Source organism: Manacus candei, unplaced genomic scaffold (genome assembly GCF_025592945.1).
Source record: "Manacus candei isolate 608988 ecotype Guabito, Panama unplaced genomic scaffold, ASM2559294v1 h1tg000013l, whole genome shotgun sequence".
In the NCBI taxonomy this organism is placed as follows: domain Eukaryota; kingdom Metazoa; phylum Chordata; class Aves; order Passeriformes; family Pipridae; genus Manacus; species Manacus candei.
In genome coordinates this window covers 2,088,404-2,101,082 of record NW_026138061.1, presented here as the reverse complement: position 1 = coordinate 2,101,082, position 12,679 = coordinate 2,088,404, and the positions used below count along the sequence as shown (strand labels likewise).

The window sequence follows — 12,679 nt, the reverse complement described above, 5'->3', positions numbered from 1 at the left end:
CTGTAGATGGGGTGAAAGGATCATGTGAAAATATGGTATAATTTCTGATATTGCCCGTTTCAACTTTGTTTTCACACAAGTGATTGGATATTTTAGCATGTTTGTTATAAACCTGTGAATGCCAAGGTTCGTAATTGTTTTTCCCCAACACTTTCTTCTTATGACCACCATTAAAATACTGAGTTTCAAAGATAAATATTACTTTTGCTATGTCTCTGCAGGTGATTTCTTACAAAGATCATAGCTGCAAGATTGTTCTCTGTTTTATTTCTGTCATTCTTGTTAATGAAAGTAAATACAGTTAGACTCACTAGAGGAGGTTTAGCTTCAGTCTAGGAGGGAGATTGAATTTAATTTGTATCCTTTTAAAGAAGAGTTTAAATTTTCAATTGAGTGCAATATGTTAGCCTCTTCTAAAAGAAAAAGGGAAAAAAAAGTATCTGCAAGGGTCTTCTTGTTCCAAATGTGTAAGACAGCAGGGGGAAAGCTGACTATGCAGAGAAAAATCATTAAAATAATAAGTAATGGAACAAAGAATTATTTGTTAAATGTTTTCAAGGCCAAATTTTAAAGAAAGAAAGTGAAGAAAAATGTATCTACTTTCAGCACAGTGTGTAAATATTGTAAGCAAACATGGTAAGTGAAGAATCTTTATACTCCGGTGTAACTTGAGAGGTGGCAGTGTTTCTTTCCAGGAAAATGTGCTACTCGCTGGTTTTGGTCCTGCCATTTTGCGTCAGTCATAAACATTTACAGGTTTTTAAAAATTCTTTGGTGTCAGTATGTAAGGAGTTTATTTGTCAGTACTGCTTATTCTTTGTAATTACCAAGTCAGTGTGCAAAAAAAGATCATTACTAAACAGAAGAACATAATGTATTCTACAATTGTTAACAGTTGTGTCTAATAACATCCTGCTGCTTTGCACCTTACTTTTTAAAGTTATATTGGTGATAGTAAGTCTATGTCAGTGCATATTGTGGACAGAAGGAAGAGCTGAATGCATAAAACACTGATTAAAAATTTGGAAGAAATCCTGTAGTTGAATAAGTTTGTAAGAATATTTCAAACTGAACAGACTTGGTATTCGTAGTGTATTTCTTTTGGCTTTAATAAAAATTGTTTTTTCTATTTCTTTCAGGCATAAGATCTTGGATATGCTGACTAAGAATCCACCTTTTACCAAGAACATGGAGTCCCCTTTATGTAATGAAGCTTTGGTGGATCAGCTTTGGAAGCTGATGAATTCAGGTTGGGGTTTTTTGGTTGTTTTGTTGTGTTGGGTTTTTATTGTAAGGTCTTTTGAAATAAGTGTTAAAGACATGCTTCAGAATATGCCAAGAGCTCTCTTAGTTTCAACAGTTAGAAAGTGAAAATTTAGTCTCAGAGGTTGAATATCATGTATGTACTTCCAGAACATTCTCATTGACACAGGGTACTAAACATTGTTTTTCGTTCTTTTGTCTCCTGATGTAGTGTGCTTGGATGTACTTTTGCACAGAATGATTCTTTTAACCAGATGTTCAAAGCAAATGTTTCCTGAAATAATGATGTCTGTGTTGCCTTTTTCTCTATAGTTTACTTTAGATTAGATGGTCTCTCTTTGTCTTCTTTTACTAAACTCTGAGAGAACATGAGAGGATAGCATTGGTATAGATAATTTAAATGAGATTTTTAGAAGTGCATTATAAACTAAGACTCGATTTCCTTGTATGATTAGGAAATATCCTAATGAGAGAAGGGCTTGCATCTTTACCGTTGACCTGTTTTTTGTTACTGAAGCAGTTCTATCCAGTGCTGACAAACTGCCCTTTAACAATTGGCACATTACTACATAGATTACATATAAACATTTATGTAACTCTTTTAGGTCCTTGAAGGCTTTCTGTTTTCTGTGTGTCATTATTCCTAGTGTTTAAAAGTTTACAGCTACGCTCCAGGGTTTGAAGTGGGGAGACTACTAGCAGTTCAGTTTCATAGGATTTGCCAAGTGTCAGGCACAGAAAATAAACAATTTTGATGTTCCCATCAGAAAGTTTGTTTATGCTTTTTCGTGAGAGAAGAGTGTGTGCAGTGTTACAACCATTACCTCTTTTTGCAAGTAACAAATAGGGTATACTTTCTTATTATGATTCCTGGGGCTTTAAGTGCTTCAATTTCTATACCTCAAGATGACGTAATGTTTCAATGTATTTTCTATTAGGGATAACTGAAGCATTCCAGGGTGCCTTGAAAAAAAAAACCTTGTTAATGTGTGACAAGTTAGTAGCCAGGTTTAAAACTGGAATCCTGAGTTGCTTTTATTTAACATAAGCACATGCAATAGAAAGCAGACTCTGATTGATATATGTAATCTTTTCTTTTTTTCTATGTTAATCTGCATTAAATGGATAATGCTCACAAGTTCCAAAGATTGCAAAGAAATTCAGCGACCAGTTGTATTTAAGTTTAGCTGTTCCACTGGAGAAGAAAAGAGATGCTGAATGGGAATTCTTCAAGTCATTTTAAATGTAGTGAAGAAACTGAGCAAATTATTTGTTGTTAAAATATTACAATAGTTTTTAAATTAATATTTGTGAGTGTGTCATTCTCTGGGAGTATTTTAATGTTATAAATGTCCAGATTAATATTCATACTGATCTCATGTGTAACTGAGAGTAACTGGTAATTTTAGCTGGTAAGGGTAAGCTAAGATTACTCAAAACACTATTTAGCCTCATAAAACTACTATTTACAGGGATAGATCTTATAATTTTATTTTGTGCTAAGTCTTACACAGCCATATTAATATGGCAGTTGACACATCTGTGTCTTGTTTACCAGATATAGCTCAATTCCTCCTGGGGAACAATATGTTCAATAAACTTGCAGTCACTCGAGAGCTGGGCTGAGTTAACACCAGAATCGCTGTATTTGCAGCGTTGCACCAGATGTTACATGTCTTTCTGTTGTGATTGGTGCCAAACGTGCTCTGACTGTTTGTGTATGATGATATAAAAGCAGTACACAGTTTGCAGTGAAAAATAATAAAAAAACCCAAAGCATTGCTTTGTGCAGTAAGAATACATGTCTCCAGTATAAATACAAATTAAAATACTGGGTATCCAGTGAAGTACTTGACATAGTAGTGATATCAAAAACGTGCTTCTGCATTTCTCTATCAGTGCAGTTTCCAGAGGGTATAGATCTTGGCCATGCTTATGGTTTCTACTATATTTCATGGAATACATGGGCAAATGCAACCAAATCCATTGATATGGAAAGCCAGTTTGGTTATGAAATGTTCTATTTAATTGTCCAATAGAAAAACTTGGGGTGCAACTTGAAAAATAAAAGTATATGGGTCTGGTTATTTTTCTTTTATTTTTCATTATGTTATTAAAGCACTTTCCCAGTCTTGTTCAACTAAACATGTCTAGCTTACAACCCAAGCAACTTAAAGCTTTCCTTTTGAACAGGATGTGGCAGGTGAGTTAGAGCCAAGAAGAAGCAGGAATAATGAAGGAAGTGTAACTTAAGCACAGAAAATGTTATACTTTGGTAGCCCCAGATCGCTTAAAGTGTTTTATCTGTGGGAAAGCAGAAGATTGTATCTCTGTATTAACAACAATCTCTTTTGGATTTTAGGAACTTCACATGACTGGAGATTACGATGTGGTGCTGTGGACCTCTATTTCACACTTTTTGGCCTCAGCAGACCTTCTTGTTTACCGTTACCAGAGCTTGGACTTGTTCTTAATCTGAAAGAAAAGAAGGCTGTACTTAATCCAACGATTATCCCTGAATCAGTTGCAAATAATCAGGAACCTGTGAATAGTACTAACAATCACGGACAGTCAGTAGGATTTCAGAACACCGTAAGCACAAACCACCTGCATATACTTCCCATTCAACTGCCTACAAGTCCTTGCTTTGGTTGCTGATTTGATTTTGTACTGTGTTCAAGCCTCTCATGCTTTACCTAAACTGCCTTTTTATATTATTGCTCTTTATTCTGTCCACTTGAAAAGCTGGCATATACCAGCTTTTTTGACATTTTTTAAATTTTTTGCATAGCATATGGAAGCTTTTTACTTGTTTTTTTTTCTAGTTTCATCACTTCTATTCTTTACAAAACTTTACTTTTTGTATATTGCTTATGAGACATGAAGTGCTTCACAGAAATGTTTGATGCTGTAATGAAAACCTTTTTTATTAGACCAGGAATATTTATTATAGGCAAGTTATGCAATTTTCCAAAACAAAACCTTTTATCAGTAAATTTGTTACATCTTAAAATACATAGATACACCTGTTTTTAAACAACTTTAAGAGATGTGAAAGTTGGAACTTTAATACATTGAATGCATTTGAATCTGACTGTTTAGTACTGTGCTCTGAAGGATTTGTAACAACTTCTGAAAAATGGCATACATTCAGCTTGATATCTTTCTGGATCTGGAGTCTTCAGTCCTAACACATAATACATTGTGCAGTTGCAGAATAGATTTTTATAAGCTATTAAGTTCATTCTTTCCTTAAGAATAACTGCCACTGCTGCAGGATGGAGTATTTTTGTTGGACATATTTAATTATGAGGGGAAAAAAATCAACAGACATGGAAATAATGAGTGATTTTTCTTAACAGTTTTAAGAAGTGCATTTGATTGAAACTGTTCAGGGATAGATCCTGAAAGAGAATGCGAACATGTGATTAGCAGGTTTGGAACTCTTTCCACCCATTTGAATGGGATGGTTTACTGATGGTTTATCAGTCCCATAGTTAATGTCTAAATAGTTCTTATTGAAAAGTATACTGAGAGTACTAATTAACAGCACCCCGCAGGCCCTTTCCAGCAGGGGGAGAAAATGCTGGTAGAGTCAGATATCATTAGAGCTCTCCTGCATATTTAGAGAGCATGGAGTAAGTCCTAATTTGCTGTACATAATCATTAGAATTAAATAGCAGGAGGTATTTTGTTAGCAGATTTTTAGGTTGCAGTTCAGTGACCACACAAGCTTTTTTTGGAGCCAGACTATCAAAAGATTTCCTCTTAACTCTTCTTTTTCTATACTGTTCTCTCCTTTGTGCTAGCATAGTAGTTGTTGCTGCATAGTGAGCTGGATCAGGGGAGGATCTCGTTGAGCAGTACCTTTTTATGAACATATATTTCAGGTTCCTGGTCTGGTTCATCACGTAGTTTAAAAATGCTTTTGGCACCCCAGGACAGAACCGTATGAGGAAGAGGCTGCTTCTTTTAGCAGCGGTACTGGCTTGGACTAGTGTAAACATATAGCTCCAGTATAAGCCTCAATTTACATTTCACCCATCATATCTTCTCCTGTGCCTCATCTCCGTTCTCCTACCCCTTACTTTAAGGTTACTATTTTCCCTGTTATTCCCCCAAAATTCAGGGAACTGATTTTCCTTGTAAAAACAAAAATCACAAACAAAACCTGCCTCTCAGACAAAGTTCATCCAAAAGTGTTTCACCATAGCAGTGTAATGGCCTAAATAATAGGGAATTTAAAAAGGAAATATGTATTTGAGGGGAAAAAAAGAATAAACAGGTGATAGAATTCATCAGATTAACTGGATTCTTTAAAGTAGACGTAATCTGAGAGCATAAACATGTTAAAATAAGTACTGATAGACTTGTGACACTGAATTTGCTGAGGATGGTAAAAGTTACCCACTTTATGAAATAGAATTTGAATTGTTCAGGGCAAGAGTTTGTGGGATTAGTGTGCCCTTTGTAGGATAGAGAAAGAGCAGTTCGGTGGAGGAGCGTATGCTCTTGAGAGTCTATGATATATATGCCTTTTATCTAGGTTGTAGTGAGCTTTTAATTATGTTTACTTCTGTGGATACTTTATTTTCCCTTCAATATTTTGTGTATTGGACTTGTTGGAATACCTGTTTTCATGACTATATGTATAACTTAGTAGACTCTCCTATTTTTATATTTTTTTGACCTTGATATTTTTTATAATCTAAGCAGTAATTACAAAATACTTTAGTTCTTTTTAATAATTATTGTAAATTAAAAAAAAACCAACGAAGCTATAAGTACACATTATGATTTGTACTCAATAAAGTAAGAGTTAGCTTTTATAACTAAGTAGAAGAAGATTTAGCTAAATCCCATGTGTAGATCAGAGGCTGTCATAGTTTTTCAACTGAGATTTGGCATAAGTAGAGTCCACGAGGCACAGATTTATAGAAAGGCTATTCAGAGGCAGCAAATGTTGTTGCAACCAACAGTACCATGATTGTGAGAAGCGACAGAAAAGATGCCAATGCTAGATATGCAGAGGGAGCAGGGATAGAAGTAAAGAGAAACTAGTTTGTAGAAGTGGTTGGCACAAATCCATACAGGGTTTTAGAAAATACTTTTTGCCAGTACTACAGGGAAAACTTTGTTCAAATCACCCACTTTACTCAGAAGATTTTTCTGCTATCAGGTCTCTTTCTCTGAAACATGGATCTTGCTACCTTCTAATTTTGGTCTTTTAATGCTGCTTCAGGAGGATGATCATCTTATTAAGGAAACAGCATCCAGCATTTCTGGTCATCAGCAGGGGGTGAAGAGGAAGGCTGATATGCCACTCGGGTCTCCATTGGAGCCAGGGCAAATACTAGAGAAGAATGAAGACAGTAAAGTCAAACTCAAAATCAGAGTAAGAAATGGAAATTCAACTTGCACAATATTGTAGGGTGTTCAGAATAACAGCAGTGGCATCTGCTGACTTCCCTTGAAGCTGTGTTCAAACAAAAGACATGCTGTGTATATGTGTACAGCAGCTGTTATGCTTACTTTGGCAAAATCATTTCTTATCAGATTCTTTATTGGCTGGCAAGAACTAAAGTTGACAGATAATGCTCTTGTTCACACAGCTTCACAGTAAATTAGAAAGAAGAAAAGTAACTGACCCTTTTTAATTTTATTGAGTTATTATTCCTTTGCAGTGGTAGATATCACTTCCTTTCCCTCTCACCCCCAGTTTACCTCAAAAATTAAATATTTTAAGTTCTGTTTAGTGATGTTTTTATGAGTTATTAGCATCTGCTTGTTTTTTTTCCTGGTATCTTAGTTCTCAAACTCTCAAGAGGAGGAAGAAATTGATATGGACACAGTTCATGACAGTCAAGCCTTTATTTACCATCATTTGAATATGCTGGAGAGACCATCCACACCAGGTACGAGTAACTTTATTGGCAAAATGATTTTATGATTTTTTAAGTATTTCAGTTGTGGAGTGTTTTTTGCTGCTGCTTATTTCCATACATATAGTGTTGATAAGTGTTAAATGTTATCAAAATTCCAGGAAATATATAAAGGGTGCATAAAATATTTCTTTACCTTCCAGCATATGTATAGATACATGTGTATAGATACATGTGTATTTTCACACATATCTAAGTAAGACAAGTATATACCATGCTTATAAAAGTGAAAAGCTAAGGAATGAATAAAAGAACACAAAGTTGAAGTAGAACCCCATATGCAATTAGGTAAAAGTTCTTTTGCCATATGTGTCATTTAAAATGTAATAATTTTGGAGATTAAAGAAAATAGCAGGACTCTTCAGGTAAAAAAAATATCAAATATTAATGATTTATGACTTAACATTAGCAGTTAAAAAACACAAGCCTGAAAGATACTTAAAAGGGCTTTTCAAATTGAAAATATGGCGTCTGTGAGCAACATGGTTTCATTTCAAGCACTTCCTTTCTTTTAGTACATCTTAGTATCTTTTTTCATAGAATACTTGACAAAATTATTATCAAAGCATTGTGTTTCTTAGAAACCTTAAGGCAGGCTGAACTTCACTGATGAACTTTCATCTTCTTTGCTGATCTGTCAGTAGCAAAGAAATTCAGTGGCCAGTCTCGTTTTCTCAAAATATTTTAACCACATTTCTGAAGTTTAGTTCCAAAATGTGCCAGTGGAACTAAGCTGAGGTAATGTCACAATGTACTAAGCATTCTGAGAGGTCTTCGTGCAGATCCAGAACAAGGTTTTATGGTTGCAATACTGCATTTTGTAAAAGTGAAGTTTTTGGCTTTAGAATTCAGCGTAATTACCCTCTTCCTTGTTTTTCTGTTTTTATCCAGTGACTGCCTAATGTAAAACAGAAGTAGACCTTAGCAGCAGGATCTGGGGTGTTGGTTCCATCCTGAGGGCCCTAGGTCCTGAGCTATGCTGACAGGTGACCTCATCTGCTTTCTCTGTGACCTGGCAATTTAGTGGCCCCATTTAAGAGAAGGGCTGGTGGATGCTTCTGCTCCAAGAATCCTACTGAGGCTGGTGCCTTAGTGCTTGCCAGCGGTATGGAAGCTGTAGGCTCATATTCTGTTAGAGCCTAGGACTTAACGTTTTTACTTCCTTGGCAGATGCTCCAGCCACTAACAGGCTTTGTTTGTTTCTTTGTAATTTTTATTTTTTTTAATACAGGTAACTGCTGGCACTGCTCAGCTAAGCAGTTAAGTTCGTGTGGGGACATTAAAACACACAGAGGTCTGGTTTCTGGATTCCAGATGGCCTCCAGTTAATGACATGTGCCTGTACAGCGAACTCCACCAGGATGGCTTTGCTGTTAGAGATGTAGAGTAGCAAAACTCACAACTTTTTGCCTTATTTCAACAGAGTAAAGGGGCAGGCTGCATATAGGTTGCTCTCATGAACTTAGAAGCCTATGTCTGCACAACCTTTACCTTGAACCTCAGAGCTCCTTTGAATTTTGTTCTCAGAGCTGTGGTCAACCATCACATTTTCTGTTACGGCAAAGAATGACGCATCCAGGGCAAGCAACTGCAAAGCTGATCCGCTGAGGATTAGTATTTATAACTCTTACATGATATTTTGCAACAATTTTTTTACTAGGTTTACACACTCTACGGAATATCAAGTCATAAACAAAACGCTGCCAAATGCTTCACAAATAGGACTTATGGGACCCTGTGTATGCCAGCTCTGTGCTCCAGGACTGTTGCAAATTAAGTTCGCACTAGGGGTCAGAAAGGGTAAAGTCTGACCAAGAGTCAGAGTAATGGCCAGTTGACTGCTGCTTTTGTAGACCTACAGCAGACACAAGCTACTTCGAGTTTCACTTGTGTGCTGAATGACCTTCTCACCTCTGCTGTTTAGACATTCAGCACACTGGAATACATTTTTCTTTCCTAGATAAAAAAATGAGACAAATGCCGGGTTTTGCAACAGAATTCATTTTAAATAATAAGCCTTTGAAAAGCATTATTTTGAAACACTTCAGATTATTTTTTCTTTTTTTTTTTTTGTTTGTACGGTTAGAAACAGTTCCACTTCACATAATCTTTGCTTCTAAAATTTCACCTGTTTCTTATTCATGCCATTTTTCTTAGAAGCAGAGATGTATGAATTTCAGACTGAGTAAATAAAGATAGTTCCATCTTTAGGAAATTATATACTTCTGAGGAGAAACAGATGGGGAAAAATAAAAGGATAAATAAATAATTTTTTTCATGCATAGGAGTTTTTTGTTTTACAAAGGAGTTGCAGAAAATATTTCCTGAGGGCCTTTGAGGTCTTGCAACAATGACGGAGGGTGGGTGCAATTCAGTGAGTGATTATTGTGAAACAGATTGACAACAGGTTCAGAAATGGTCTCAGTATCTTAGTAAATCTGTAAGATCTTGTATCTGCCTTAGTTCTGTGACTCGTACTTGGAAGGAGTGAGCTGTTAGTCCTTATGCAGTTTTCCTCCCACAGCTGTGGGTTATGTCCCCACATGTCACATGAAGTGTTAGGTCATCAGCCAAACACGGCCTGCAAACAGCAGCTGCCAGGAGGAAGTTCATGTTGGGTCTGAGTCCTGCTGTATCTGTGGTTTTTTGTTGGGTTGTTGTTTTGGTTTTTTTTTACTCCACACACCACCCCAAATGATAATTCTGATTTGTTCAAGTTGTTGTAACCCCTGTAAAGCCAGGACAATGTTGTTTTCCTTTAAAAATTTGTAGGAGTTTTTTATTGTATGCTTCTGCCTGTGGATATGAAAGGTTAGGATTGAGACAATAAAAGAAGTCTTGTAATACAACTATTGCTGGATTACAGGTTTCAGTGTTGTAATTACAGCACCTTTCCTGGTTCATATAGAAAATAAATGTTTCAAATCCTACTAAAGCATCCTGACCAGGATAATAGAACTGTGGACTCTGGTAGTTATAAGGGAATCTAAGCATTTTTTCAAGAAATTATTAAAACAAATGAAACATCAGTTGTGAACTGTCTGAAGAAGCTATTGTGCTGATTACTCATCTGCCCTAAGGACTAGAAACTTGGTAGCCTCCTTTGAGCCTCCAAAGCTGTGCAAGGTCATGTTTCTAATGTGAGAACAAATTTTATTTGCTACTAAATCATCAAGAATAGTAGGAATGCTCCCTACTCTTAAGATCAAAAGAATTTCAAGATCAGATTTTGTGTAAGCAGCAGATTTGAATCCTCAGATTGTAAGGTGACTCGTCATGTGTTGTTGACTTCAGTGAAATCAGATAAAGATACGCTTCTTTACTTCAGTATTTCACTAATCTGATAGTACAGTACGTCAGAAGTAACCTTTAAAAGGTTTTTGCTGTATCTGTCAGTGATTGTTGATTGGCCTGGTCTTTTCTGCTTTCAAAATAAATGCCTGGCTACGACTCTGCATGATCTGCCAGTGAAGTTACATATCATTATGGCTCATCACTGATAAACACTTAATTAGAATTTCCCAACTAGTTTTGATGGATTGAAAGTTGATAAAAAGCAGTATCCAGTTCTCTCTTGTCTTTATTTCTACAAAGGAAACAAAAGAAAATACAGCAATGTTCTCTTTGTGCATTGGCAGTCCTTTTTCTGATCATATTCAGAGGCAGTGGGCTTCAAGGACACATCCTGAGCATTCAAACTCAGATCAAACAAATTCTTTGGCCATTCTGTTAATACTTTTGTAGTTTTCCAGGATAATCAAATTGGAAATTTCCACTGCTGACCTTGTAGGTTGCTCTGTTTACTATGTAGATGTACATGAAACTTTGGAGGTCTAGGCCACACACACACATGTTGATTGGATTGTGGTTTTGTTTATCACAGTTACTGTCTACACTTTCAGGAAATTATGATTTATCTGGATTGACTTTTTTCTGGAACAGTTTGAAACTGGACATACTGCACATGCTGCAGTAAAATGTAGAGGTAAAACTACTGTAGTTATTATATTTAAAGAGTACATATCCAACAGCAGATCTGAGCCTTAGGTGCAAGTCACCACATTTTGAATGTGGATGCAGCAGTAAATAGAAATGCAGTAGTAAATAGAAATCCAGTCTGAACTGTTAAGAAGCCCTATCCTGCAGCTCTGCAGTTCCCCGAGTTAGCTGTAAGCACAGCAGTACATCAGAGTTCAGCCATTAGTGGTTCTCTGCCAAAAAGGGCTGTGGAAACATCAGCACACAGACAAATATATAAATGAACAGTTCTTGGATATGAGGGCACTATTGAAATGATGAATTTTTGCTTTACTATCTAAGGAGGTAAATGTTGTTACAACTGTTCTGTTAGAATACCTTTTAATAACACATAATATTAATATAGTATCTGTTTGATAGTAGCCATTACACATATGTCGACTTTATTACCCAAGATATAACTGTTTCAAAAATGGTAAGTCATAGGCTTTGAGGTTCTGTAGATAATTTTGCTTCACTGAAACAGTGTGTGTTAATTGTACACTTCACAACGAAGGGTGTTTTCCAGTGCTTTATCCTGAAGTAAAGAAAGCAGCTTTAATAGAAACAAAAGCACTGCAGATAGTGACAGCGTAAGTGAGAATTGCATCAGTGTGTGGCTGCAGTGTGTCAACTACATGATTTAATAAAAACATAATATTGTAGCTGTGACTATCTCTGAGAAAACAACGGATCACTCTGAAACCCAGAAGATGGACAAGGATAGCAAATTTTCAAGTGAACTACCTGAAACTGTTGGAGGCATAAAGTATTCTGAACTGGCTTGCTGATTTAAATGTTCTTTTTTTCTAAAATAGAGATTTCATTAGAATTTCTACAATATTAATGTAAATGTAGTAAAAAAGCTGTTATTTTAATGTAAGCACAAGGCAATATAGTTGTTAAATGAAAGTCAAATGAAGAAATTAATAAAATTATTACCAATTAAAAGTATATTTTAGTTAAATCACCAGCTTGCCTATTCAGTACTTTAGGTATACCTTTGGTATAGGTATAAGGAATTGCCCATCTGGTTATAGATCCCACTAAAAAATGAAATCAAATGAAACTGTAAATTGGAACTAGTTAAAATGTTTATGTTGGAGCCAAACTATGTGATTTGCTTAGCACATCCTCAGAGAACTTCTGGGTGGTTTTATTTTTTTTAACTAGACCCTTACTTCTTACCCTCAAAATTTAAATTTTCTCCCATGGACCTTAAAAGAGCACTCTCCTAGAAAGAAAATGGATATTTTTTTCAGAGATATATAATTTGAAAATTCGGCTTCTTTAGACAAATTACAAGACACTTGCATTCTGGAAACTTGAAATCATTTATGCTTGGTAACTTTTTATTTCTGCTTTGTTGATGGCTCAACAGATGCATAAACACAGCATGAAATTAAAAAACAGTGTGTCTCGGATGTTTCCAGGGTAACACTAAAAAGAAAAAAAAA

The 12,679-nt window shown here is 35.7% G+C and overlaps 1 protein-coding gene across 2 annotated transcripts in view; it reads left to right on the top strand.

Moving 5' to 3' along the window:
- The window catches only part of TAF2 (TATA-box binding protein associated factor 2), a 67,171-nt gene that overhangs the window by 48,207 nt on the left and 6,285 nt on the right, over window positions 1–12,679 (top strand). The window contains exons 22-25 of one of the 2 annotated variants that reach the window (XM_051778459.1): window positions 1,140–1,249; window positions 3,626–3,855; window positions 6,506–6,658; window positions 7,073–7,178. In XM_051778459.1, the coding sequence (XP_051634419.1) occupies window positions 1,140–1,249; window positions 3,626–3,855; window positions 6,506–6,658; window positions 7,073–7,178 (599 nt within the window). The remainder of the gene's footprint in view (window positions 1–1,139; window positions 1,250–3,625; window positions 3,856–6,505; window positions 6,659–7,072; window positions 7,179–12,679) is intronic. The other variant, XM_051778460.1, reaches the window with a different exon arrangement.